General features: G+C 52.2%; 2 protein-coding genes and 1 pseudogene across 10 annotated transcripts in view; 2 read left to right on the plus strand and 1 right to left on the minus strand.

Annotated features, from left to right (window-relative positions):
- The first annotated feature begins 277 nt into the window (after positions 1-277).
- On the plus strand, positions 278-6,419 carry RHOC (ras homolog family member C). Of its 3 annotated transcripts, none has more exons than XM_012466597.2 (5): positions 278-594; positions 3,778-3,940; positions 4,467-4,587; positions 4,898-5,028; positions 5,840-6,419. In XM_012466597.2, the coding sequence occupies exons 2-5, from the start codon at positions 3,785-3,787 to the stop codon at positions 6,011-6,013; spliced, it is 582 nt and encodes a 193-aa protein (XP_012322020.1). In that variant the 5' UTR covers positions 278-594; positions 3,778-3,784; the 3' UTR covers positions 6,014-6,419. The 3 variants fall into 3 exon arrangements, with proteins under 3 accessions (XP_012322020.1, XP_012322019.1, XP_012322021.1); XM_012466596.3 differs by lacking the exon at positions 278-594 and adding an exon at positions 1,817-2,465; XM_012466598.2 differs by lacking the exon at positions 278-594 and adding an exon at positions 2,968-3,489.
- MOV10 (Mov10 RNA helicase) overlaps positions 6,034-26,667 on the minus strand; it is a 29,311-nt gene continuing 8,677 nt past the window's right edge. For 3 of the 7 annotated variants that reach the window (XM_012466589.2, XM_012466588.2, XM_012466590.2), the window contains 19 exons: positions 18,072-18,275; positions 17,572-17,807; positions 17,145-17,403; positions 15,919-16,053; positions 14,797-14,965; positions 13,242-13,396; positions 12,786-12,962; positions 12,520-12,667; positions 11,881-12,039; positions 11,226-11,329; positions 10,949-11,046; positions 10,637-10,853; positions 9,477-9,594; positions 9,103-9,294; positions 8,794-8,868; positions 7,764-7,889; positions 7,592-7,680; positions 7,237-7,358; positions 6,034-7,151 (listed from right to left, as the gene is read on the minus strand). In XM_012466589.2, the coding sequence (XP_012322012.2) occupies positions 7,060-7,151; positions 7,237-7,358; positions 7,592-7,680; positions 7,764-7,889; positions 8,794-8,868; positions 9,103-9,294; positions 9,477-9,594; positions 10,637-10,853; positions 10,949-11,046; positions 11,226-11,329; positions 11,881-12,039; positions 12,520-12,667; positions 12,786-12,962; positions 13,242-13,396; positions 14,797-14,965; positions 15,919-16,053; positions 17,145-17,403; positions 17,572-17,807; positions 18,072-18,275 (2,875 nt within the window). In that variant the 3' untranslated portion in view covers positions 6,034-7,059. Of the gene's footprint in view, positions 7,152-7,236; positions 7,359-7,591; positions 7,681-7,763; positions 7,890-8,793; positions 8,869-9,102; positions 9,295-9,476; positions 9,595-10,636; positions 10,854-10,948; positions 11,047-11,225; positions 11,330-11,880; positions 12,040-12,519; positions 12,668-12,785; positions 12,963-13,241; positions 13,397-14,796; positions 14,966-15,918; positions 16,054-17,144; positions 17,404-17,571; positions 17,808-18,071; positions 18,885-20,103; positions 20,245-26,667 lie in introns of all 7 variants that reach the window. The other 4 variants (XM_012466587.2, XM_064372702.1, XM_012466593.3 and 1 more) reach the window with 3 other exon arrangements.
- LOC105726976 (eukaryotic translation initiation factor 2-alpha kinase 1-like) lies at positions 24,400-26,297 on the plus strand (annotated as a pseudogene).

Below are 26,667 nucleotides of genomic sequence, written 5' to 3' on the forward strand. Positions count from 1 at the left end.
TGAACGGCTCGGAAAGGTCTTCAAGTTTGGGGGATCACGTTGAGCTGCACTTACTCTGCAACGATTCTGGGAGCAAGAGGGTGGACATCGCCCCCGCCAGCCCCCACAACCGCGCGGGCCCCTGGGGCGTCCCGAGGCTGCCCTTTCCCAGCCCCGCCTCCCGCGAGGTCCCAGGTGCGGGAAGGAGCGGGTGGCCGCTCGGCCACAGGAGGGCAGCAGCGGCCCTCCTGACCCCACCCCGAGCGTCTCTCAACTTTCCCGACGCCGGTCCTCCCCTAGGGGCTGGAAGGCCGGGCAGAGGCTGAGTCCACCCGGGTCCTGCTCGCCCCGCTCGCCCGGCTCCTCCGCAGTCCGGGAACCTTCCCGTGGCTCTCCCAGACCTAGCAGGGTAGACGCCCCCAGCCCGCGGAGGGGACGAGCCCCAGCGGCCCTGCGCGGGGCTGGGGCGGGCCGAGCCAAGGGCCGTCCCCGGCCGACCCTCCCTCTGCCGGAACCGCCCTCCCCGCCGCGGCGCTGGAGGAGGGCGGGGCGGGGCCCCGGGGTCAGTCCGAGCCTCCGGCACCGGCCGCGCAGCTGGAGGCGGCGCAGCGGAAGGTACCTTGGGCCGGGGCTGCGGGCGGCGGGGCGCCCTGGGAACTCGTCCCCGAGAGAGCACTTTCCCTTTCTCGCTCACCCGGAGATCGGGGCACTGGCGGGGAGGGGGCTTCGGCCCGGGCGTGGACCCGGTTCCCTCCGCGCGGAGTTGGCGTCCGGGTCGGCCCCTCCCCGGGCTGCGGTGGGGGCCGCGGACTTGCCCGCAGGGACTCTGGCCTCCAGAGGCCCGAGTCGGAGTCCCTTCTCCTCTCCTCCCGGCTTCCCGGAACCTGCCCCGCCGGGTGCAGGGCGAGGGAGCCTCCGCTCAGACGCTCCAGCCCCCGGGCGGGCGGCCGCAGAGGACCTGGGGTGGGATGGGGTGGGAATTCCTCCAGGCCAGGAGGGAGGCTTGGTGGGAATAGGGGTGGGATGTGACCGCTGGGACCTGCCACCGTTCGGCCGGGGCTGGACGCCGCCCTAGACGCCGCCTCCACAGGCTGGAGCCCGCCTGTGTTGAGGATAAGGGAGATGGGAAGGATCCAACTCGTGTGTGTGTGTGTGTGTGTGAGAGAGAGAGAGAGAGAGAGAGAGAGAATGAGAATCTTCCTCCTCTTCCATACTCGAACCAAGAAAGTGTATCCTGGGGTTTGGGGCTGAGGTCCCGAGGCTGAGTCCCGCCCTCACTCTAGTTTTGAGAATGCGGTATCTCCTGGTATCTCCAGAACTATTCCTTCCCTAGGTTTGGGGTGGGTCGACAAAGGCAACCGGATCTTCTGGGAATTCAAGAGAGTGATTGGAGAGAGGTCTGGTGTCTCCACACTGTCTTGTCTTAGGGAAGGCCCCAGAAGTTCCAGGCTCCATTCCAGGCCCTGTGTGGGATTCGGTTGCCACTCTTAAGGGGTCAGTGGGACAGTCCCTCTGGGGCTGCGTCTCATACGGAGTTGTCCGTTCCATTTTGGCCTTGGGCCTAGTGTACTGGCCTGGCCTGGGCCGCTTGCACTTCTGGCCCAACCATAGCCTGGAGGGAAAGTGTTCTAGTTGAGCTGGAAGCTCCAGGGCCCTTCACCAGCTTTCTGTCCTGTGCCTCCTACCAGTCTGGTGCCATCTGAATTACCCTGTTGGTGGGACAGCTGTGGCATACTCATACCTGTGACTGGCTTTCACCCCAGTAGTGATGGCCCGCCATCAGCACTGCCCACCCCAGGCTGGGGCTACCCCAGCGCATCCTTACATAACAGGGCAAGGTGAACTAATGGGAGTGGGTGGAGGAGTTGGAAGAAATCCTAGCGTCAGTCATCTGGGTAGAATTCCCAAGGAATCCTCTTTTTGGAGGATGGCTTCCATTTCTGGAGGCGATCTGCTGGCAGGGTGAATGCCTTCTTGCCTGTCTTCTGGGGAATCAGGGAGAGAGAGAGAATGAGAATGAGAATCTCATTGTGGTGGAAAGAGTGCAGCTGTGTACTTTGAACTCCTGTAAATTCTCTGCCTTATGTCCACTGACCAACATCCGAGTTTTGTGAATGTGTGTGGAGGCAAGGGAAGGGCCACCCAGGATCTACTGTTGAAGGAACAGGCCTGGGGCTGGAGTATTCTCTTCCTGAAGGGCAGTGTGAGGTGGTGGTGGGGTATCGGCCATAGAGGAGCTCAGCCCAGTTTGACAGGATGTGGGACTGAGAGAAAAAGCTAGGTTTGGGGCAGAGATCAGGTTACCGGCGCTTTCTCAACTGCTCCCTGCCTGGTTGGTCCTGGGGCTGGCCCTCATTTGTCTCTTCTTTTGGGGCTCCTCCCAGCCCAGACTCTAGCCCCCTCCCCCTTCCCAACAGCCTTGACTTCATCTCAGCTCCAGAGCCCGCCCTCTCTTCCTGCAGCCTGGGAACTTCAGCCGGCTGCAGGTCAGCTCTCCTCCCCAGGGAAGGAGGAAGTGAGGGAAGCTTCAAAGGTGTGATGAACTGTGCAGATGCTCGTCCGTGTGTGCTAGGGGTGGGGGACACATGGAAGCCCGGGGAGCTGACTCCTTGCCCTGAGTCACAGGGAGGGGTGGGCAGGGCCCGCGGGTGAGCTGGACTGAGGGAGGAAGGGGCTGTTCCAGAGTGGGTGGAGGTGATTCCCTGGTGGATGCTTCTCAGTCGCTGTGCTGTGGTGGGTGCGTGGCTCCCTACAGTGTGGTCATTGTCCCCTGCCAGGGGCTGAGTGACCCAGTGTTGCTGGCAGGCCCAGGGGAAAGGGGGGAGGAAGGCAGGCTGCCCAAACTCGAGCTGTGGGCCCTGCTGGGACTGAGCCTCCTTTGTATGACTTGGGGCTCTGGGGACCGGGCGGGGTGGGCCAGGAAAGCCGGCTGGCTGTCCTCTGTCTAGGTTTCCCTGCTTCTGCTCTCCTTGTAACCACTGAGGTGACATTTTGAAGAGGCACGGTTTTGAGTCACACCATCCTGCTTTGAGTCACACAGTCCTGCTTTGGGTACTATCCCTGCCGCTTATAAGCCATGGCTCTGAATCTGTGTCTTAACCTCACTGAGCCTTAGTTTCCTAGTTTGTCAAAATGGAAAGTGCACCATCTACCTTCCAGGCATCTAGGGACCGAAGGAGATAATTTCCGCCAAAATGCCAGACAGGGTGCCTGGCACCTAGGGGCTGTTTAACTATTCTTCCCTTACCTCCTCACCACCTGGTAGCTGGTTCTGCTACTCTGTGGTCTTAGAGAGGGACTCCTCATTTGTGACTGGGCAGGTATGACTTGTGCTGAGGGACAGTCTGTTCTAGATTGGACCTTAGAGATTATTAAACGGTAAATGCATCAAAATCCTGGTAACAAATGAAGTCTGACTCGAAACCCTGATGTGTGAAGTAGATAGAAGATCGCTCCCTGGGTGTCCCGCATCCCTGAGCAGCTCTCTGGGTACCTGGAGTCCCCAGGTTGGTGAGTGGATTAGATTGAAACTCATGCTTTCCAGCTCCCGAGTGGGGTCATCCTCCACCTCCCACCGCTGTTTCCTAACCCATCGAGGGAGACCTGTCCCTGACCCAGAGTTTAGGAATTTTAAGCTCTGTTGCCCCCACAATTGGTTCTTGGCGAGAACATGCCTGAGCAAGCCCCCTGCCCCTTTGCTAGGTGCCTCAGTTTCCAGAGAGGTTTGGGGGGGCCCTGGAGAAGTGTTTTTGGACTTAATGGCTTTTCCTCAAATCCCCAATGCCTCTTGTCTGGCAGCCCTACTATGGCTGCAATCCGAAAGAAGCTGGTGATCGTTGGGGATGGTGCCTGTGGGAAGACCTGCCTCCTCATCGTCTTCAGTAAGGATCAGTTTCCAGAGGTCTACGTCCCTACTGTCTTTGAGAACTATATTGCGGACATTGAAGTGGACGGCAAACAGGTGAAGGCAGAGAGCCCCACCCCACCCCGCCTTGAGACCCCGCCCCCAGTCACTTATGACCTAGTACGTCCTTCCCCACTCCTACCCATGTCCCTGCTTCACTCTCCCTGCTGGAACCAGTAAACGTTAGGGACTGAATCTGCAGTCTTAAAAAACCAGGATATACTTCTGGTTCTCCCACAGACTGACTGGCTCTGTAACCTGGGCTGAGTCCCTTTGCCTCTGGGTTTAAGCTCCCCCACCTGCAAAATGGGGACGATGGTAAGACCTCCCTCAAAGGATTGTTGTGAGAAGTAACCAAAATAATGATCCTCACAATGGCAACTCAAGGGTCCAGCACGTGTCTTAGATTTCTTTAACAAACTGACCTCATTTGTGTTGTGGGACAGTGATGAATACAATGCCTGGCACATAGCAGGTGCTCAATAAAGATGTTCAGTGAGCCTGAAGGACAGTGGTTTCAGAGGACCTTTGGGTGGCAGGGTTGGGGCCTTCAGGCCAGCTACTCACTGGCCCTGTGTGTCAGGTGGAGCTGGCTCTGTGGGACACAGCAGGACAGGAAGACTACGATCGACTGCGGCCTCTCTCCTACCCTGACACTGATGTCATCCTCATGTGCTTCTCCATCGACAGCCCCGACAGCCTGGGTGAGGGGATTGCGGGAGGGGACTGAGAACCCTTGGAATCAGCCAGAGGTCTCATGCCTTGGCCTGTCTCCAGTTAACTTCAGAGGTGGGGGCGGGGATGCAGGGGAGCCCTCAAGCCCAGTTGTTTTCCTTTACTGTGGTAGCTGACCCTCCGAGGGCATAGCATTGTTGAGGTTTTGAGCTGTGAAAGGGACCTCATGCTGAATGGCTTCTAATACTCTGCTATGGGAAGATGAGCTCCCTCGCCCACCCAGGGGAGCTTTCTAGCTTAAGTGGAGGCACCAACACCTGTCGGGGCATGTCTGCACAGAAAACATTCCTGAGAAGTGGACCCCAGAGGTGAAGCACTTCTGCCCCAACGTGCCTATCATCCTAGTGGGGAATAAGAAGGACCTGAGGCAAGATGAGCACACCAGAAGAGAGCTGGCCAAGATGAAGCAGGTGGGTGTGGCTGCCAGCGGGAGCCCTTGGGGAGGAAGGCACCTCCTGAGGGGTTGCAGACGGGCAAAGGGAGCTTCTCTCCAGCTACTGCTGTGTCTTAGGGGAGATGGTGATCTCTCCTGGTGAGGGAGGACCCGTACGGTTGTGTCATCAGTATCTGATGATGTATCAGAGAATGAAGTGACTTGTCCAAAGTCACTTGGCATTTTTATTTATTCCAGCTAATTGTCCATTCTGTTTAGAATTGGGACTATTAAGATGATTAAGAAAATCAGCCCTCAGGGAGACAGCTTATGTTTCACTTGGAGTACCCAGGCTGTGCCATCACAGTGCCCCTGATGTGGGAGTGAGGGTGGGCATTGTATAAGTGGCTGGAAGAAGGGATGAGAGAGCTGGCTTATTCAGGGACCTGTAAGTGGCTCTCTAGCCAGAGGACTAGAGTTTATTAGAGAAAGCTGTCACGATAAGAACTGCAAAGTTTCAAACTGGGGAGATGTTAGGTCTGACTGTTAGGAAAATAATTCTGACTGGAGGAGAGCGAGGATGGAGGCAGAGCAGTCAGTCAGGAGGTGGGAGGCGCTCATTCAGGCAGGAGAACTGGGGACTGTGGCGGAGCTGGATGGGAGCAGAGGGAATAGACGAGATTTTAAATCCCTGGCCCAGAAGCTGCCCAGGGTAGCTGGGGCCTGGGTGCTTTTTGGGTCAGGGCTGGAGGAGGAGGCATTTGTTCCAGCTGCTACACTTATGGGTGAGGTGGGAGAGGTTCTTCTAGCCATCAGCTCCTTTGACTCCTCATCATCTGTCTTCTCAGGAGCCCGTTCGGTCTGAGGAAGGCCGAGACATGGCGAACCGGATCAGTGCCTTTGGCTACCTTGAGTGCTCAGCCAAGACCAAGGAGGGAGTGCGGGAGGTGTTTGAGATGGCCACTCGGGCTGGCCTCCAGGTCCGCAAGAACAAGCGCCGGAGGGGCTGTCCTATTCTCTGAGATCCCCAAGGCCTCTCCTACATGCCCCCTCCCTTCACAGGGGTACAAAAATTACCACCCTACAACCCCAGCCTCCTGAAGGCTCCATGCTGACGGTTCCCTTCCCAGTTCCCTCCTGCCCAGGACTGCATTGAAGTTTCCCAGCCCCAAGGTGGTGATGCGGGCCCTCCCTCCCAGTGCTCGGGGAGCCGGGCGTTGCCCTTCCTCAGGGCCCCTGGGGCTCGTGCCCCCCTTAATCTTCCCCGAAGGATGGTCACACACCAGCACTTTATACACTTCTGGCTCACAGGAAAGTGTCTGCGGTAGGGGACCCAAGAGTCCCAGGCCCCTGGAGTTGTTTTCGGTTAGGGCCTCATCTCTGACTGCATTTGGTCAGGGGGGCATGAATAAAGGCCACAGGCTCTAACATGTGTGGCAACTTCCTGTCTTTCCCTCTGGGTGCATGGTGTCCCACCTCTTTTCATGTCCAAGTTGCTTGCCAGCCTGGCCCCGTCTGCAAAGCAGGCCAGTGGCCGGCAGGGTGGAGTCTTAGAGCAAAGGATGAGGTCATGCCTGGCTCTGGGCCGAGGAGGCGGGTGAGGGGAGTGGTCTGTAGCAGGGGCTAAACTTAGAAACCTGTGGGTGGCTTCCCTGCCACCTCCCACTGGGTTTCCTCCCCCTCGGTGTGGGGGCTGGGTTCCTCTCCAGTTGGGAGGGGGTGTGACCCTGAGCAGGGCTGACAGTCCCACCCTTCCCTACTGGGTCAGCCTGGGGGCTCAGGAAGCTGGGGCCAGGGAGAGGAGACATTATCAAGGCTTTTGCATAGAACAAGATTTTGTTTTCAGAGTTTTCTTCCTCCCCCTTCCCCCAATTGTTAGCAGCTTGATGTGTCATTCTCCCCAGCAGGGGAGGGGGTGGAATGGCTTGGGTTGTAAACTCCCTCCCCCAGCCTTCCTGTCCCTTGGAGGGGCAGCTCAGCTGGGTTCTGGTTCAGAGACAGGGTTCTGGTTCAGGGTCAGGCAGGCAGTTAAGGCTTGGCTGGTGTGAGAAGGCTGGGTGCTGTGTCTTCAGAGCTCATTCCTCCACTCTGGCTCCACTTGCAGGGACAGGCCCCCTTCACCCTCCCGCTCCTGGGGGAGGCAGTCGTGTCCATGGGGTCCTGGAAAGAAAGAAAGTACACTTTGTCTTCCTTACCACCTCCTAGGGCACTGTCCCCAACCTGGCCTGTCCTGGCCCGGCCTTACCTGAGGTAGAGGGGCTGAGCTTGCTCAGACCTTGCAGTAAATTCTGTCCCTGTTGCAGGTCCAGTTTGGCAGGGAAGGGACACCCGGTATACCCCCCGTTTTCTTTACAGAACTCCAGGAATCTGTGGGGTACAGAGGAGTGCCAGCAGAGACTGGAGGCTAAGCCTCAGTCCTGTCACATCTGAGCTGTACTTGCTCAACCTCTGGATGTCATTTAACTTACAAATACAATAGGGGTGCTGTGAAAATGGACACATCTGAGGATTAACTGAGCGATAAGCAAGTGCTTAAAAAAGATCCGCCATAGGCATGGGGCCGTGGCCACCAAGAGGGAGAATGGGGTGGGAATGCTCACACTTTCCAGTCGGGGTCATGGCCCAGGAGAAGGGGGTTGCCCACCACGATGAGCAGGGCCTTGGCCCGGGTCACAGCGACATTGAACCTCTGGAAGGAAGAAGTGGTGTGGTCATGGGCGGGAAGGGCCCCGAGGAGGGAAGAATTCCTGCCAGCCCGACCAGCCCTCAAACCTTGGGGTTCTTCAGGAAACCCAGGTTGAAGTCCAGATCCAGCTGCACAAAGTTCTGGCTGCTTCGCACGGTAGAGATGAGGATGACACTTCGTTCTTGGCCTTGGAATTCTTCCACGGAACCCACCTGTGGGGGGAAGAGGCAGCCAGGGGTGTCAAAGGGGTGCCCTACCCCAGGGAGCCTGACTTCCAAGGAGGGCACAGAGAAGTCACTGGGCAGTTGTAGATCAGTGTAGTAAATGAGTGAGTGCCGCAACACTGCCCAGGGAAAGGGGATAGAAAGGGGATGGGAGGTAGGCTGCGGGAGCTGAAACCTGAAGGCTGAATCCCATTGAAGGGGGGAGCCTGTAAAGGGTTCTATGGAAAGAAAACAGCATTGCAAAGACCACAGGCCGAGTAGTGACTTTCAAACTTTCCTGAAAATAATCACTAAGTATTTGTTAAGAATATACAACCCTGGGCCCTAACCCAGATCCCCCTGATCAGAATTTCCAAGAGAGAGGCCTCTAAGTTTTAAAGCGCTGGTTTTCAACCCTGGCTGCACATTAGAATCACCCGAGAAGCTGTAAAAACTCCCAGTGCCCTGGCTCTGCCTCATAGCTATGTGGTTGGTGGGCGGGGCCCTGGCGGGGCGGTGGTATTAAAAGCTCTCCAGGTGATTGTTATCTGCACCCAGTGTTGAGACCACAACCTTACAGAAAGAGGCTACTGGGGGAGGGGGCGGGGTGACAGCATCACATGACAGGCCACGGAGTTTGGACTTTATCCTTAGGGCAGAGGCCTCTAATCTGCCTGAGTCTAAGAATGACAGGAGGTGCTTGTTAAACATGCAGGCTTCCTGATCCCATCCCAGACCCTTAAGTTGGAATCTCCAGGAGTGAGAGGCTTGGGGAGAGCTCCAGCTCCACTCCAGGCAGCAGGAGTGGTATGGGGATGTGGGCTGGACTGGAGCGGAAGCTTGAGGAAGTCTCTGGAAGTGGGCAGGTTGGGGCACACAGAAGGCAGGGAGTGAGTGTGGAACAGTGTGTCACCTTCAAGTCCTTGATGTCATCCAGTCCTCGAAGCTCCCTGTCAAGTTTGGTGATGCAGTAACGGATTTTCTCCACCTGGAAGGAGGGGACAGGTGCTTTTCTCTCATGCCATTAACCTAATGCGAGAGGGAGCCTGGCAGGAGGCCAGCGAGCTGGGGAACAAAGGGAGGGCAGCTGACCTCGGTGCTCTTCTGAGATAGGGAGCCAGCAGAGGCCCGAGCTCCAAAAGCCTCTGCCTAGTGGTCGGGATATTAAGGAAGTGCCCTCTGGGGGAGGGGTCCCACCCTTGCTGGTAACCGAGGACCTGACCTGTTTCCGGTATGGGGAGATGACGCCCACACTTCGGGGGCTCAGGCGGGCTTTGCCCTTCTTGGAGGAGGGGGCCAGGAGCAGCTTCAGGTAAGAAGTCACTGTGGCAGCCTCTTCAGGGTTGAAGAAGGATGGGCTATTGCCCTCACGCTCATCTTTGCCCATTACGCCATGAAAGATGATGGGAAAGCCCTGGACATGGGGTCAGGGGAAACCCTCAGCCAGACCACCCTCTCTATACCCTCCCTTCCCAAACCCTTCCAGAAAATAAGAGATCCCAGGCCAAGGTGACAAACGGAGGGGGCTACACCTTCAGTGGGAGGGAAGTCAGGGTAGGGGGTGGGGGCCTGTGCCCCTGCCCTGCTCAGCCTCACTTGTTGAGGCAGGCCTGCCCAGCGGCAGAAGCGTTCTCGATCAACAACATCAGCACAGGCCTGCAGCTCCCCTTCATAATAGAGCTGGTTAGGAATGTCCAGGATGGTGGGATGAGACCTGGGAGGCAGGAGGAGGAAGGAAGAGCAAGACCAAGGGTCGGATTCCCTCTGCCCCACAGGGGCCCCGCTCTACCCACTCTGGGCCCACACACATTAGCCTTCTGTCCCCCTGGCTCCCTGGATAGCGGGACACTCATCCATAATATCTCCTGCCAGGCACTGTAAACCACAGAAAGCAGAACCAAATATGGTCCCAAAGAGCATCTAGTCCAGGGACTTCACAGACCCATGAAATTTAAAACTAAAAAATTACAGGCCCGTTGTCAGGTTTCAAATTTGCCAAGGACAATATGAAACCAAATTCTTCTTGACTGTCGCTGTTATTTGATGTGACAATGTTAAATTCAAAAATATAAGTCGTGATGACACAATAACTAACATTTATTAAACTCTTAGTGACAGTCTACAACTCAACTAAGCATTTTTGATGGCTGAATTCATTCACTAAAAGTATTTGAATACTAAAAGTATTCACTAAAACTCTTTAATTTGAATACCAATAGGTTTATGAAAAAACTGTATCTTTCCTATTTTTTTTTTTTTTTTTTTTGAGATGGAGTCTTGCTCTGTCGTCCAGGCTAGAGTGCAGGGCCGTGATCTCGGCTCACTGAGACCTCCACCTCCTGGGTACAAGCAATTCTCCTACCTCAGCCTCCCGAGTAGCTGGAATTACAGGCCCCCACCACTATACCCGGCTAATTTTTGTATTTTTAGTAGAGATGGGGTTTCACCATGTTGGCCAGGCTGGTCTCAAACTGCTGACCTCAAGTGATCCGCCCACCTCAGCCTCCCAAAGTGCTGGATTATAGGCATGAGCCACTGTGCCCAGCTTCCTCCCTATTTTCCTTATTTCTCCTTGGATTGCCTGAAAACTTCATCTGGGACGGGTACAAAACACATCCTAGCCTCCTACCTTCCGGTTTAGTCTTTCTGCATCACAGTTTCTGGGCAACAGGATTGCAAGCCAGGCTCTCCAGCAGGGGCTGCACGCAGGGTGTGAAGCATGGGATATAGCAGGGGAGGCAAGGGTGTGGGAATACCTGTAGTTGCGTAGCAGCTTGGTTATGAACTGGGGGTCATAGCCATCAGGGCCCTTCTTGTACAGGGAGTTATAGGTGAGCAGCCGCTCCAGCAGTGAGTACCCCAGCCCATGCTTCTGGGTCAGTGGGGAACGCAGCACAGGCCCCAGCTGCCGAGGGTCTCCTGCCAGCACCAGCTGCCCTCCTGGATCGCCTGTCTCCTTTACTTCCATCAGCCCTGGGAAGCGGAAGAGGTGTGGGGAAAAGGTAAGTGTTGCAACGTCTCTGACCCCACACAGGGTGTACACTTGCAGCCCCACCTGAGTCCCTCACCTGCTATAGCTACCAGACTCTCAGGCTCCATGCAGTGGCCAGCCTCATCGATGAAGATGTGTGTGAAGTGATCAATGGGAAACTGGGCCGAGACCAACCTGGGAGGTGTCAGGCCAGGCAGGGGTCATATCCAGGCACCCAGCTACCAAACCTGAATGCTTTCCCAGGCTGGCTCCTCATCCCACCGTCCCGCAGAAACCATTCTTCCCCATCTCCCAGCCTGTTACCCCTTTAATTAAACTTACGATTCAGAGACACACCCATACACATTCCCCACCTGCCAGCCGTGATGAGGGTGGTAATTAAGACCCGGTATTCCTGCAGCTTCTTCTTGGCGGGAAATACATACTCCCCCTTCTTTGCGTCCCAGTTGCAGCAGGGCTGTGGATTGTGAAGGGACCATGGCAATCAGCTTGGCTCCACTCATTCCCACCCAGACTCCGGCTGTGGGCCCCCCAGATAATTGCTTTTACTTTTATTTTTTATTGGCGGAGTCTCACTCTGTCGCCCAGACTAGAGTGCTGTGGCGTGATCTTGGCTCACTTGCACCTCTGCCGCCTGGGTTCAAGCAATTCTCGTGCCTCAGCCTCCCGAGTAGCTGGGACTACAGGCATGTGCCACCACACCCAGCTAATTTTTTTGTATTTTTAATAGAGATGGCCTCACCATGTTGGCCAGGCTGGTCTCAAACTCCTGATCTGCCTCAGCCCCCCAAAAGTGCTGGGGTTACAAGTGTTAGCCATGGCACCTGACCCCCCAAACGTTTTATCTACCTCCTCACTTACAAACTGAGGCCCAGGGAGGGTCCTGACCAACCCAAGGTCACACAGCAAGTATCAGAATCCAGATCTCCTAGCTTCCTCGCCTGAGTGTCTGCCCTGAGAGCCTCCCCAGCATTTGCTGTTCTTTGGCCCTCTGCACTTCCCTAGTACCTTAATGTCCTCAGGTACCATGCGGATGTCCCTGCTGGGGGCCAGGAGGCGGTAGATGGAGCTGGGAAGGTGGACCCGGAGCCTTTGACAGAGGAGGTCAGCCCCTGAGTTGGATGGAGCGCAGGCCAGGATGTGGGCTTTGGGCAAGTGCTTCACCACCTGAGGTACAGATAAGCGCAGTGAGGGAGGCAGGTTCCTGAGACTTGGCCGTACTCAGGCTGGGGCGGTGCAAGTCTGTGACGACTGAAATGTGAATGGTGACTCCAAGAGTCATGCAATGCCCTACCTGTACAACAGCGCTCCACAGCAACGTTTACCCTAACTCCCTACTCCCCAATCCCCCCTGCCTTTTTTTTGAGACAGAGTCTCACTATGTCACCCAGGATGGAGTGCAGTGACACCATCGCAGCACACTGCAGCCTCAAATACCCAGCTAACTTTTTTATTTTTTCATAAAGACAGTCCAAGCTGGTCTTGAACTCCTTGGGCTAGGCCTCCCCAAGTGCTGAGATTACAGGCATGAGCACTGCACCCAGCCCCTACCTCCCTTTTTGATGGCTGCTCAGAAGCAGGAGCACTGTGGGGGAGTGGGAACGAACCAGGCTTGGTGCTGGGGGAGTCAGAGTGCTCAGGCCCCACCTGCTTAATGGCCTCCACTAATGTGACGGTCTTGCCGGTGCCTGGAGGCCCAAAGATGATGTAGGGAGCTGGACGGGTGGTGCCCATAACAATGTGCCTCATGGCCTGCAACTGTTCTGGGTTTGACTCCAGACTCCGGTCGTACAGCCTGGCAGAGGGACCAGGAATGTGAACTTGAAGTCATCCAGTGACCCCGAGGCCTCCCCAACTCCTTCCCCTGTGCCCACGCTCCAAGAGGCTCCGAGGCTCCCTGCCCACAGTCTCACTTGAGTTTCACATCCGAGGGCAGCAGCGGGATGTCCCGAGATGCCACAGGAAAGAGCATGGGCCAAAGCAGCCAGCGCCCCGTCAGCTCCAGGGCACGGTGCTGGACTCGCAGGGGCTGGCGGTTGAAGGTAAAGTTCACCTTGAAGGTCAGCCCATCCACAAAGCGGCTCAGGAGGCTTTGGGCAGAGGTAGGGGGGAAGAATTTGTTGTGAGGGGGAGGTGGGCAATAAAGGGCCAGAACGTTCTCCATCAACCACCGTCCCAACCACGTTCCAAGACCTCAAGGCAAAGCTCTCTAGAAGAGGAAGCCACCGTGGCATCTCAGAATACCCCGGAGGAAAAGTTCCCTGCTCTGCCCCTGGGGTCTTATTTATCTTAGGGAAAAACACCCCTCCTCCCCTGGGGTGAGAAGCCTGTAGGCCCTTCCAGCAGCTCAGGGTTCCCTCAACACCCACCTCATGGAAAAGCTCAGCTTGACACGGTCCAATTCCACCTTGTGCACAAAGCCCTTATATGTGATGGGGTCCTCCTGGTGTGTCTCCGAAGACAAAATGGCAAACAGGTGGTCGCCCCGTAGCACTGAGGGGCGGCTCTCGGTCACCCCAGGAACCTATGGGGCATGAACACAAGCTTCTATCCCAGGGAAGGACGCTGGAGGGCCCAGCCCCCTGGTTCTCCAGATCTCTAAGGGACAAAGACTGAGACTAGCCTTCTAACCTAAGGCTCAGGGAACTATGCTATCCCTGCACCTCTCTCTCCTTTCATGCCAGCCAGAGCAGGAGTCAGGGAAAGAGAAGACAAATCTTCCGAAGCTGCACAGAGGTGCCAAGCCCAGGAACCCAGAGCCTCCTGTGCAGCTGCCCTCTTGGCCAGCTCAGTTCCTGTTCTGCCTGTAAAAATCCTATTCCTCAGCTAATTGGGCTGCTAAAAAAATAAATAACAACAACAAAAAACAAGCCAAGCATGGTGGCTCACGCCTGTAATCCCGACACTTTGGGAGGCTGAGGCAGGCGATCACCTGAGTCCAGGTGTTTGAGACCAGCCTGGCAAACATGGCAAAACCCCATCTCTACACAAAATACAAAACTTAGCTGGGTGTGGTGGGTGTGCCTGTCTTCCCAGTGACTCGGGAGGCTGAGGTGGGAGGATCGATTGAGCCCAGGAGGTGGGGATTAAAGTGAGCCAAGATCATGCCATTGTACTCCAGCCTGAGTACCAGGGTGAGATCCTGTCTCCAAAAAATTAAAAAATTAAAAACATAAAATAAAATCTTAGCCGGGCACAGTGGCTCCTGCCTGTAATCCCAGCACTTTGGGAGGCTGAGGCAGGTGGATTACCTGAGGTCAGGAGTTCAAGACCTACCTGGCCAACATGGTGAAACCCTGTCTTTACTAAAAATACAAAAAAAAAAGAAAAAAAGAAAAAGAAAAAATTAGCTGGGTGTGGTGGCGGGTGCCTGTAATCCCAGCTACTTGGGAGGCTGAGGCAGGAGAATCGCTTGAACCTGGGAGGCGGAGGTTGCTGTGAGCTGAGAACGCACCATTGCACTCCAGCCTGGGCAACAGAGCAAAACTTTGTCTCAAAAAAAAAATCTTGTTCAAAACTCCAACTTTCTGCAGTAATCTTTCCTTGATCAAACTCATCCTCTCATTCCCACCTGCACTTGTGTGTGGAAATCCATTCTCATGTGTAATTTTGGGCTTATATACACACATTCAAAATCCAAGAGCTAGAAAGAGTTGTAAGAATTATCCAGTCCTGCTCTATGCTCTTCAGATAAGGGAACTAAGCCTCAGAGAAAGCAAGGGACTTACCCAAGGTGGTAGCAAAGCCTGGACTAGAACCCAGATCTTCCCCATGCCCCTGCTCAGACATATCTTTGGGCATGGGATGCCCACCCGGCTTCTTTCGGAGGCCTGGGAACCACTTCAACCTTCCTCCTGTTCTGCCTACAGCCTGTAGCTTGGCTGACTTGAGCCCACCCTCCTCACACTCAATCTGAGCCCTGACCTCCAGCGTGAGCAGCCTGGGGTTCTGGTCCACGGGGTCCCAGGTCATGGGCACCGACTCCAGGTCATAGTGCCGGATATCATGCTCCATCTGCAGCTCCTCCAGGTGCAGCAGCAGCCGCAGCTTCACCTCATAGTTCCTCCACTTCAGGGCTGTCTCCAGCTGGGCCCTGGAAATGATGGTTGGAGGGGTGGGGTGGGGGGCAGGAATGTGACGGGCCAGACAACCCCTATGCCCAGGAGTATGCACCTTCTCACACCTGAAGCTCTGGAACTAACAAAGCGTCAAGAAACAGAGAAGACTAGAGGGATAGAGAAGTGGGTGAGCGTCAGAGGCCCTGAAGAAGGGAGCCTTGGCTCCTGCTTCCTTGGATATCCCTGTCCCCACCTCACCCAACTCGCATTTGCATGGTGGCTCTTATGGCCAGAACATTCTCCCCCAGATCCTCTAATGACTTCCACCCTCACCTCATTCAAATGTCCTTCTCTGTTCGAACATGACCTCCTCAAACAGGCCAGGACTAACTGCCTTCTGCAAAGCAGCACCAACCCATCCCCTAACCCTGCTTTAGTTTCAGCGTAGTTCCTTTTTCCTTTTTTAGAGACAAGATCTTGCTGTCACCCATGCTGGAGTGCAGTGGCATGATCTTGGCTCACTCACTGTGGCCTTGACCTCCTGGGCTCAACGAATCCTCCCACCTCAGCCTCATAAGTAACTGGGACTATAGACATGTGCCACCACACTTGGCGAATTAAATTTTTTTTGTAGAGACAAAATCTCACTATGTTGCCCCAGGCTGGTCTTGAACTCCTGGGCTGTTTAGATCCACCTGACTTGGCCTCCCAAAGTGCTGATTACAGGCATGAGCCACTTGCACCTGACCTGTTCAGTTCTTCATAGCACTCATCACTCCATGAAATTCTAACAAAAATGTTCATTGTCCCCCCATTAAAATCAGCTAGGCCTTCATTTGACTGGTTTACTGTGAATAGTGCTTGGTGTATGGTGCATGCTCAGTAAGGGAATGAATGAATTGAGCCTGAGAGGCTGAGGGTGGAGGGGCCAGGGCAATGCAAAGAAGCCAGTAGGGAAAAGACAGGTGTGCAGAGGAATGGTACTTACTTAATCTCAGCGATCTCCTTAGGGGCAGTGAAGATACTTCTTCCCTGAAGAAGCATGGGGAGCAGCTGCCTGAGGCGGGGAGGTGGGTAGTATGTCCCCAGCGCCATGCTTAACTCCAGGTCATAGCCCTTACCGCTGCAGAATCGAGGGAAGAAAACACAGAAAACCCCTCACCCTCCAAGATTCTGAGAATGCCCCTATGGGGTGGATGCACAAAGCCCTTCTGCAATCCTACTGCTGAAAGAAGTCAGCAGCCTTGCTCCTAGGTGGGACCATTCTCATTTTTGGAAAGTGCAATACTTGGAAACCTTTAAAACTATTATATAAGTAATAAATATTCATTAGAGAAAAAAAATCAGATAACAGGTAATAAATAAATATCATTCTTATGATCTAGGGATAACCAATGTTAACTTCCAGACTTTTTTCCCTTTAAACTTCGGTTATACATATATATAGTCAACAAAAAGAGCACAATGGTCTGTGAAGGTTCTATTATATAGTTTGCTTTTTTTTTTTTTTTTTTGAGACAGTGTCTTGCTCTGTCGCCCAGGCTGGAGTACAGTGGCGTGATCTCAGCTCACTGCAACCTCAGCCTCCCGGGTTCAAGCAATTCTCCTGCCTCAGCCTCCTGAATAGAGTAGCTGGGAATACAAGCGTGAGCCACCACGCCTGGCTAATTTTTGTATTTTTAGTAGAGATGAGGTTGCACCATGTTGGCCAGGCTGGTCTCGAACTCTTGACCTGAAGTGATCTGCCTGCCTCAGCCTCCCAAAGTGTTAGAATTACAGGCGTGAGCCACCGTGCATGGCTAGCTTGGTTTTATAACTATTTTGTGAACATCTAGCAAAAACAAAACTGACGGTGGTGATGGTCACACATATCTGTGAATATACTTAAAAAATTACTGAATTGTGTACTTCAAATGGGTGAATGGTATGGTATGTGAATTATCTCAATACAGCTGTTTAAAAAAACAGATGTCTACAATGATTTGCCTGATAATCCATCACACAGGGACAACGCCCACAATTTTCTTCACACTGTCCTCAGATCTGCAGTTCATCTGCAACTTTCTTCCTTGACAGAAAATTCTCTGAAACCCAGAAGAGTGAAGAGCCTGCAGGAAAAGGGGCTCTGGCTCCCAGCAATGTGCTCCTTCCAAAGTCCTAGCCTATGCGGTTGGGATCCGAGCCCAGCCAGTCTGAGCTGCAGGGAGGACTTACCGGTCAGGTCTCTCTCCTTCCTCTATCCGGTTGGTCACCACAGGGTTTCCGGTGATCCGGGTCCGCTTGAAGGGAGTCACGGGCTTCAGCTGTGCAGCCAGGGGGCTGTGGGCGACGGCAGCCAAGAAGCGGGCAATGTAGAATGTGCCGGCTCCTTCTGAACCCGACTCCCCAGGTCCCAGCAGCTCCCAGAGCACCGTGGCTGGGAAGTAGCCCACAAAGCCGGTCTTACAATGGACATGGAGTTCATAGCATTCACCTGGAGGAGGATGGATGAGTGAATGGCGGTGGGAGTCCCACCCGTTTCTTTATCCTGTACACTCCCCCAGGCAGCAGTCCACCAGACAGCACTAGTGCTTCCCAAAGCACCGGCACTGCCTGGGACAAGCCCCTCTCCGCCAGCCATTTCCTCTGGAAACCCACTCACCGGGGCCCAGTGGACAGGGCAGCTCCTGGTCTTCATTGTAGAAAGCAAACTGGGGTGTCCGGCAGAGTGGGAAGAGGTGAGTGAGGGTAACAGACTGGGTTCCGCCATTCCGAAGCCTCAGGGTCAGCACCTCTTTGCGGTTCAAATCCAGGCGGATAAGGAGCTGCCCGTCTCGGGCCTCATGGGGTCCGTGGACTTCCACATCCACCCCGTGTTTCCCGTGAAGATACTCAGACCTGGGGAGAAGGGGAGTCAAGGGAGAGCTGGGGTGGGCGCGGTCTGGACTAGGGAGTTAACCTGGGGAAAGCTTTAGGCTTGGGAGGCCGGCAAAGTGCCAGCTGTGTTCAGGAAGCTCACCTCCTCCCCGCAGACCAATTCCCCACCCTTCCCCCATTCCCCGAAGGAGGGGGACTTCCTCCCACTTATGCAACCCACTCTTTCCTCAGACAGCCCCCTTCCCTCACACCCTGCAGGCCTCTGTACACACAGCACACACACACCTGTCATAAAAGATCTTGGCTAGCAGTGACTTGTGGTGTTTGCTGATATCTGACCCCAGCTTCATTCTCCTCTTTTCTGGGAACCGCACGTCGGCCCAGCGGTCGAGTCTGAAGAACCTGACCCGAGTCTTGGTGACGTAGGCCAGATTTGCAATCTTCATTCCATACAGCATGGAGGAGAAGCCAGGGGCGGGGGTCCCAAAGCTGCCAGAAGCAGAGGAGACTGGGAAGTGAGGCAAGGCAGGGCCCGCAGGAGGCAGGGCGGCAGGTGGGGAAGGGCATCGGAGGGTCACTCTGTGCTGGACACACCAGCCCTGCTGTGGAGCAGGATGGGGCCCAGAGACAGAGACAGACACAGGCTGGGGATCGGAGGAATGTTTCATGTTTTAAGGGAAGGCAATGGGACTTCCCAAGGCAAAATACAGCTGTTTTAAACAGTGGGTTCTGGATTGTTCATTTCTGAGGGGAAAAGCCCAATCACAGGCTGCTGACTGGAAGGACCGAGGGAGGAGAGAGAAAGACATAAAGTTCTTTTTGTCGGGGGAACTGTTTGGGGCAGAAAAGAAAATACAAACAACCCAGAAGAAAGAGCTGAGGCTAAGGGGAAGTGGAATGAATTGATTCAGAGGGGTGCATGTGGGGTCCAGCCTGTTGGTGAGGAGAGAAGGGATCAGAGACAGTACAGATGTCCAAGTGTGTGGGCAAGGTGGCTGATCAGACAGCAGTTTCCACCCGAAGTCATAGGGTGCAGGTGGAACCCAAGCAGGAAGGGAAAGGATCCTTCTCCAGAGATCAAATAGCCTGGCTTTGTGCCTAGAGAAGGTGAAGACAGGGAAAACTGGTCAGAAGGACAATAGCCTCAAGGCTCAGCGCCTGGAGTTCAGTTCAGTCATTTCAACAAACACTTACAGAGGCCTGTTATGTGCCAGACACTGTGCTGGATGCCGGGGGTTCAAAGATGCAAGAGACTCAGCGCTTGCCTTGAGGAGCACACAGACTGAACACATACATTCCAGCATCGTGCCCAGAGGGCAGCTCATCGGCCACAGAGGGGCTCAGTGCCACGGAGGGACACCGAGCCCAGTCTGGGGGCAGAGGAGGTGTCCATGAAGGCTTCCCCAGGAGGCAGCATAAGAACTCGGTCCTGAGGATGAGTGGGCATTACCTGGGCACAAGAGAGAGCGCGAGGTGTGAGCAGATGTGAGGGGTACACAAGAACATGTGCTGGTAGGGGCGGAGGGGGGCTGCCCACTTGACAACTCTAGCCAGGTCAGCTCAGGTGACCTCATCTCTCAGAGCCTCACTTTCCTCCCCTATAAAACTGGAGGAAAGCGAGACTTACCTCGTAGGGTTGCTGTGAGGTTCACACGAGATTCTGACACAGCAGAGAACCACTGAGCCCAGTGCTTGGCACATAGGAGACCTCAGTAAGGGTGAGCCATGATTAGTATCACATACCGTTTCATTGTGCTAGAGTGAAATGCACAAGGAGGGGAGTGGCAGGAGGAGCAGAGGTGGGCAGGGACCAGCTCGTGGACAGTTTTGCATACCAGGCCAAGCCTGGACTTGACCCTGAATGCCCGCAGTCCTTTTCCCCACTCTACTGATACCCAGGAGCCTGAGGACATTCCTACGTGCAACATACTTCAGGGACACGTTCAAAATCTCGACTCTGACATCCTCTCTTAAAAGCAAATCTTCGTTTATGAGAACTATGGTAATCCCTATTTAACTCTTAAGGCTAAATCAGCATGGACACTCACTAGGGTATATGATAAGATCATTTACGGTTATGAAGATTTTTCAGGTGCCCCTGCCTGTAACTCTGCCCCTCTCCTTCACCCCAAACAAACGAGACCGGTACAATTTGGAAAATGTTGAATTGGCTATGATTTGTTTTAAAAAGGTAATAAATCATTCGAAAGCATAATAGAAAACGCTCAGTAAATGTTAGCTACTATTATTAGTATTTATATTAGTAGAAATAGTAGTACTAATAGTAGCAGTAGTAGTAGGAGTAGTAACAACTTACTTTCAGCCCACGTCAGAGGCTACAGTGTGGTTACAGAACCACTGCGGTTGGTGGGTTTTAAGCAGGGGAGTGGCAAGATCATATTTGCATTTCAGATCACTCTGGCATCAGGATTGGAGGATGGATTTGCTGGAGGCAAGACTGTAGGCAGGGAGACCAGTTAGAAGAAGGCCCTTGCAATTTTCTAGTGAAAAGATAACAAAGGCGGGAGCAAGGCAGTGGTAGAGATAGAAGGAGAGTGGCAAGATTTGCTAATACTTAGGATGTAAAATTAGCAGAACTTGGTGACTGACAGAAGTGGGAATGAAGGCTGGGAAGAGGGAGGAGTCTAGGATCCCCAAATCAGTGGCCTGGCTTGTAGGACTATCTCTGACATGGGATGTAAGACAAGAGGAGGAGAGGCTGGAGGGACTGACCATGACATTTGGATTTGGATATGCTAGGTTTGAGATTCCTGTGGTCTAGGCAACCAGCTCCACAAGTCAGAAGCTGAGAACTCAGACCAAAGTTAAGGTTACAGCCTAGTATTAGGGAGTCCTCAGGTAGTGGTTATAATCAAGGAAGTGTAGGAATCTCCCCAGGGAGTGTGAGTAGTTGAGAGCAGCTACTAGACAACCCAGGGAGGAAGGGAAAACAAGAAACCCTCAAGAGAGAAAGGAGAATCAGCAAAGCCTCAAAACCAGGTATCAGGATCAAACACTGCTGAGGGGTCCAGTGATAAAGGGACTGAAACTATGAGATTATCAGAAACTTTCACAAGGGCCCCTTAGAGTCCATCGAAGTCCCATGGATCAAAGCACAAGCTAATGCCTACAGCAGCTAGGCTCCACAGGTGTCTTGACACTTGCAGCCCTCCCAGACACCAGTTCAGTCCCATTTTGGAGAGTCACTAGTGTAAGAATACTGCATGCATATCCCTCGCAACTCTAAGAAAACAAGAGTGCAGCCTCCAAGAAAAGTGGCTCCAGGCTCCCAGATCAATGCTGGGCAGAAAGAGGGCTTTGTGGGAACTGAACAAACTGGGAAGTGCATCCCCTGTCTGAGGGCGTAACTGCTCATTTCCAAATGGGGCCAGCAGGGACCGCAGGCCTAGATCTGGCTAGTTCTGACTTTCTTTCTTTCTTCCTTTTTTTTTTAAGAGACGGGATCTCGCTATGTTGCCCAGGCTGGAGTGCAGTGGCTATTCACAGGCGCGATCCCACTACTGATCAGCATGGGAGTTTTGACCTGCTCCGTTTCTGACCTGGGCTGGTTCACCCCTCCTTAGGCAACTTGGTGGTTCCCTGCTCCCAGGAGGTCACCATATTCATGCTGAACTTAGTGTGGACACCTGATCGGTGTAGGGCACTATAGCCCAGAAATCCTGGACTCAAGAGATCCTCCAGCCTCAGCCTCCCGAGTAGCAGGGACTACAGGCATGAGCCACTGCGCCTGGCCAGATTTGACTTTCAAGAAAAGACAAAATCATTTAACATGAAACCTCCTATTTTTGGAAACCTGCCTGGCATGAGGGCAGGCAGAACTCATATCTACAAATTTTCCAAATTCTGTGGATGCTATCCCTAAATATTTCTCAAATTATTCTCAATGTCTGTTACCACTATCCCAATTCACCTAACATTGGTTTAGGTGACAGTCATACAAAAATTTCTTTAAAAACATCATAAACTTATTATATTCTTTTCAAATAAAAGCCCCAAACCTGGCCGGGCGCGGTGGCTCAAGCCTGTAATCCCAGCACTTTGGGAGGCCGAGGCGGGTGGATCACGAGGTCAAGAGATCGAGACCATCCTGGTCAACATGGTGAAACCTTGTCTCTACTAAAAACACAAAAAAATTAGCTGGGAACGGTGGCACGTGCCTGTAATCCCAGCTACTCAGGAGGCTGAGGCAGGAGAATTGCCTGAACCCAGGAGGCGGAGGTTGCGGTGAGCCGAGATCGCACCATTGCACTCCAGCCTGGGTAACAAGAGCAAAACTCCGTCTCAAAAAAAAAAAAAAAAAAAAGCCCCAATCCTTGTATTATACATGTAATCCCCTATATTTCTATTTTTTTGAGACGGAGTCTTGCTCTGTTGCCAGGCTGGAGTGCAGTGGCGTGACTTTGGCTCACTGCAACTTCCGCCTGGGTTCAAGCGATTTTCCTGCCTCAGCCTCCTGAGTAGCTGGCAGTACAGGCACGTGCCACCATGCCCAACTAATTTTTTATATTTTTAGTAGAGACGAGGTTTCACCATGTTGACCAGGATGGTCTCAATCTCTTGACCTCGTGATCCACCTGCCTCAGACTTCCAAAGTGCTAGGATTACAAGTGTAATCTCCTATATTTCTTTTTTTTTTTTTTGAGATGAAGCCTCACTCTTGTCCCTCAGGCTGGAGTGCAATGGCGCGATCTCGGCTCACTGCAACCTCCACCTCCTGAGTAGCTGGGATTACAGGCACGTGCCATTACACCCAGCAAATTTTTGTATTTTTAGTAGAATTGGGGTTTCACCATGTTGGCCAGGCTGGTCTCGAACTCCTGACCTCAGGTGATCTGCCCGCCTTGGTCTCCCAGAGTGCTGGGATTACAGGCGTGAGTCACCACGCTCAGCCAATCCCCTATATTTCTAAGAAAAACTTTCTAACCAAGACTGGAAACCTGCAGCTATAAAAGAAAATAAGGTCAAGTGTGGTGGCTCATGCCTGTAATCCCAACACTTTGGGAAGCTGAAGTGGGAGGATTGTTTGAACCCAGGAGTTTGAGACCAGCCTAGGCAATATAGTGGGAAAAAAAAAAGTCAGGTGTGGTGGTGCATGCCTGTAGACCCAGCTACTCAGGAGGCTGAGGCAGAAGGATCACTTGAGACCAGGAAGTCAAGGCTGCAGTGAGCTGTGATCATGCCACTGCACTCCAGCTTGGTTAACAGAGCTTGGGTAACCCTGTCTCTAAAAAAGAAAAGGAACATTTTTGACTACTAAAAAATATTTTGTCTGGCAAGAGGTAATATAAACAAATTCAACAGATAAATATTCATAATGCAGATGACAGGCAAAGGGCTAATTTTTATAATATATGAATTTTCTTACAAATTGACAAGATGAACAATTCAACAGAAAAACTGAATATTCAATTAAACGAACAGATCCAGATGGCCAAAAGAGTATGAAAAACTGCTCCAAATATAGACAAATGCAAATTAAAGTATAAATGAGATATCATTTTATTCCCATTAGAATGACAAATACGAACGTAGTTCTACATATATTGATGTAATGGGTATGTGGAAAAGTGAACTCATAAATTGCTGGTAGAAGAGTCAAGTATTACCATCTTTTGGGAAAACAATTTAACAATATCTACAAATATTTAAAATACAGGTATCCTTTAAAACCCAGGGACTTGGCATGGTGGCTCATGCCTCTAATCCTAGCACTGTGGGAGGCTGAGGTGGAAGGATCACTTGAGCCCAGGAGTTTGAGATCAGTCTGAGAAATACAGCAGGTCCCTGTCTCTATAAAAAATTTTTTAAATAATTTTCCTGGGTTCAAGTGATTTTCCTGCTGAGGCACTTTGGGAGGCCAAGGCAGGTGGATCATGAGGTCAGGAGTTCGAGACCAGTCTGGCCAACATGACAAAATCCCGTCTCTACTAAAAGTACAAAAAAAATTAGCTGGGCATGGTGGCGGGTGCCTGTAATCCCAGCTACTAGGGAGACTGGGGCAGGAGAATGTCTTGAACCCGGGAGGCAGGGGTTGCAGTGAGCCACTATCATGCCATTGCACTCCAGCCTGACTGACAAGAGCAAGACTCTATCTCAAAAAACAAAACAAAACAAAACAAAAAACCCCCACAAAAACAACAACAAAAATCCATGCTTGGACGCGGTGGTTCACGCCTGTAATCCCAACACTTTGGGAGGCTGAGGCAGTGGATCACCTGAGGTTAGAAGTTTGAGGCCTGCCTGACCAACATGGTGAAACCCCCGTCTCTACTAAATACAAAAAATTAGCCGGGAAGGTGGTGCATGCCTGTAGTCCCAGCTACTTGCGAGGCTGAGGCAGGAGAATTGCTTGAGCCAGGGAGGCAGAGGTTGCAGTGAGCCGAGATTGTACCATTGCACTCAGAAAAATTAAGATGACTTGTCAAATGAATAGAGGGATGAATCTAACGGCAGACGTGTAAAATGTTAAAAGAAATGTAAGTGAAGGTATGGGGATGTTCACTATACAATCATTTCAATTTTTCTTTGTTTAAAATGTATTATAGTATAGGCTAGCTGTGGGCGCAGTATGGCAATGCTTTGTGGGCTGGTGATGCAGGGGGGCAGCTTTGGGGCCTGCGAGCCTGAAGAGGGTGACGGGGTGGGGGCTGTGGCTGCGACGCCAGCTAATCAACTTTCCCGCCAAGGGTCCGGAACCCAAATATGATGAATCTGATGTTCCAGCAGAACTCCAGGTGTTAGAAGAACCTCTACAACAGCCAATCTTCCCTTTTGCAGTTGCAAACCAACTCCTGCTTGTTTCTTTGCTGGAGCACTTGAGCCATGTGCATGAAGCAAACTCACTTCGTTCAAGACAGGTGTTTAAGTTACTTTGCCAGACCTCTGTCAAAATGGGGCTGCTGTCTTCTTTCACTTGTAGTGACAAATTTAGCTCACTGAGACATCACAACAGAGCTATTACTCACTTAATGAGGTCCGTTAAGAGAGTTCCTCAGGATCCTTGTGAGGATATTTTTCATATCCAGATATCAGATCAAGGAAATTAGACTTTGAAGAACAAAGTTCACGTTACTTAAATGAATTTGAAGAACTTACCATCTTAGGAAAAGGTGGATACAGAAGATTATACAAAGTCAGGAATAAATTAGATGGTCAGTATTATGCAATTAAAAAAACCCTGATTAAGGGTGCAAATGAAACAGATTGCATGAAGGTCCTACGGGAAGTGAAGGTGCTGGCAGGTCTTCAGCACCCTAATATCGTTGTCTATCGCAGCACGTGGATAGAGCACATTCACATGATCCAGCCACAAGCAGACAGAGCTGCCATTGAGTTGCCATCTCTGAAAGTGCTCTCTGACCAAGAGGACAGAGACCAACATGAGGTTAAAAATGATGAAAGTAGCAGCTCATCCATTATCTTTGCTGAGCCCACCCCAGAAAAAGAAAAACTCTTTGGAGAATCCAACACTGAAAATCAAATAACAAGCTGGTGAACTACACCACCAATTTAATTGTAAGAGACACTGCTGAATTTGAGTCGATCCTGGAGCTTCAGGAAAATGGCTTGGCTGCTTTGTCTACCAGTTTGATTGTGGAACAGGAGCTGCCGCTCAGGCGTAATTCCCACCTAGAGGTGAGTTTTACATCCACCGAGGAATCATCCAAAGCACATGTCAACTTTCTGGGTCAGACAGAGGCGCAGTACCACCTGATGCTGCACGTCCAGATGCAGCTGCGTGAGCTCTCGCTGTGGGACTGGACAGCCAGGAGAAACAAGCGGGGCCGGGAGTGTGTGGACGAGTCTGTCTGTCCTTATGTTATGGCCAGTGTTGCAACAAAAATTTAAGAATTGGTAGGTGTGTTTTACATACATAACATGGGAATTGTGCACAGAGATCAGAAGCCAAGAAGTATTTTTCTTCGTGGCCCTATCAGCAAGTAAAAATAGGAGACTCCGGTCTGACCTGCAGCGACATCCTACAGAACACAGACTGGACCAATAGAAACGGGAAGGGAACACCAACACATAGGTCCAGAGTGGGTACCTGTCTGTGCTTCACCCAAACATTCAGAAGCATCTGAGTATGATGACACGTCAGATATGTACAGCTTGGGTGTGATCCTGCTAGAGCTCTTTCAGCCGTTTGGAACAGAAATGGAGCAAGCAAAAGTTCTAACAGGTTTAGGAACTGGTCAGTTGCCGGAACCCCTCAGTAAAAGGTGTACAGTGCAAGCGAAGTATATACAGCACTTAACGGGGAGGAACTCATCGCAGAGACCATCTGCTATTCAGTTGCTGCAGAGTGAACTTTTCCAAAATCCTGGAAATGTTAACCTCACCTTACAGATGAAGATAATAGAACAAGAAAAAGAAACTGCAGAACTAAAGAAGCAGCTAAACCTCCTTTCTCAAGACAAAGGGGTGAGGGATGATGGAAAGGATGGGGGCGTACATGTCTAGCCTTCCTCAGGCTGTATCTGTAGGATGAAAGTGGACTTAAGGTAGTTTACTGGAATGTAAATTTTTCATCTTTATTAGGGTATAGTTGGTATAATTCTTAGTTCTATTTAGTAAGCCTTTACAAGACTTATTAAAGACAAGCTGCTGCTCCTCCCCTTTGTGCCCCACAAGCTCCTTTTCCTGAATTTCCTACCTAAATATTACCATACCCCTAGTCTCGGAAACTAAAAACTTAGACCTCATCCTTAATTATTTTCTCCTTTCAACTCTGTTGACCTTCTCTCTGGTCTTCCTCTAGAAGGTTCTACCGCAGAAATTGACGTGTGCTCACTGCCCAAGCCCAGGCCTGCGCAGTTTTTTTTTTTTTTTTTATTTTTTGAGACGGAGTTTTGCTCTT

Source organism: Aotus nancymaae, unplaced genomic scaffold (genome assembly GCF_030222135.1).
Source record: "Aotus nancymaae isolate 86718 unplaced genomic scaffold, 86718_ANA_hifiasm-v0.15.2.pri h1tg000007l, whole genome shotgun sequence".
Taxonomy (NCBI): Eukaryota; Metazoa; Chordata; class Mammalia; order Primates; family Aotidae; genus Aotus; species Aotus nancymaae.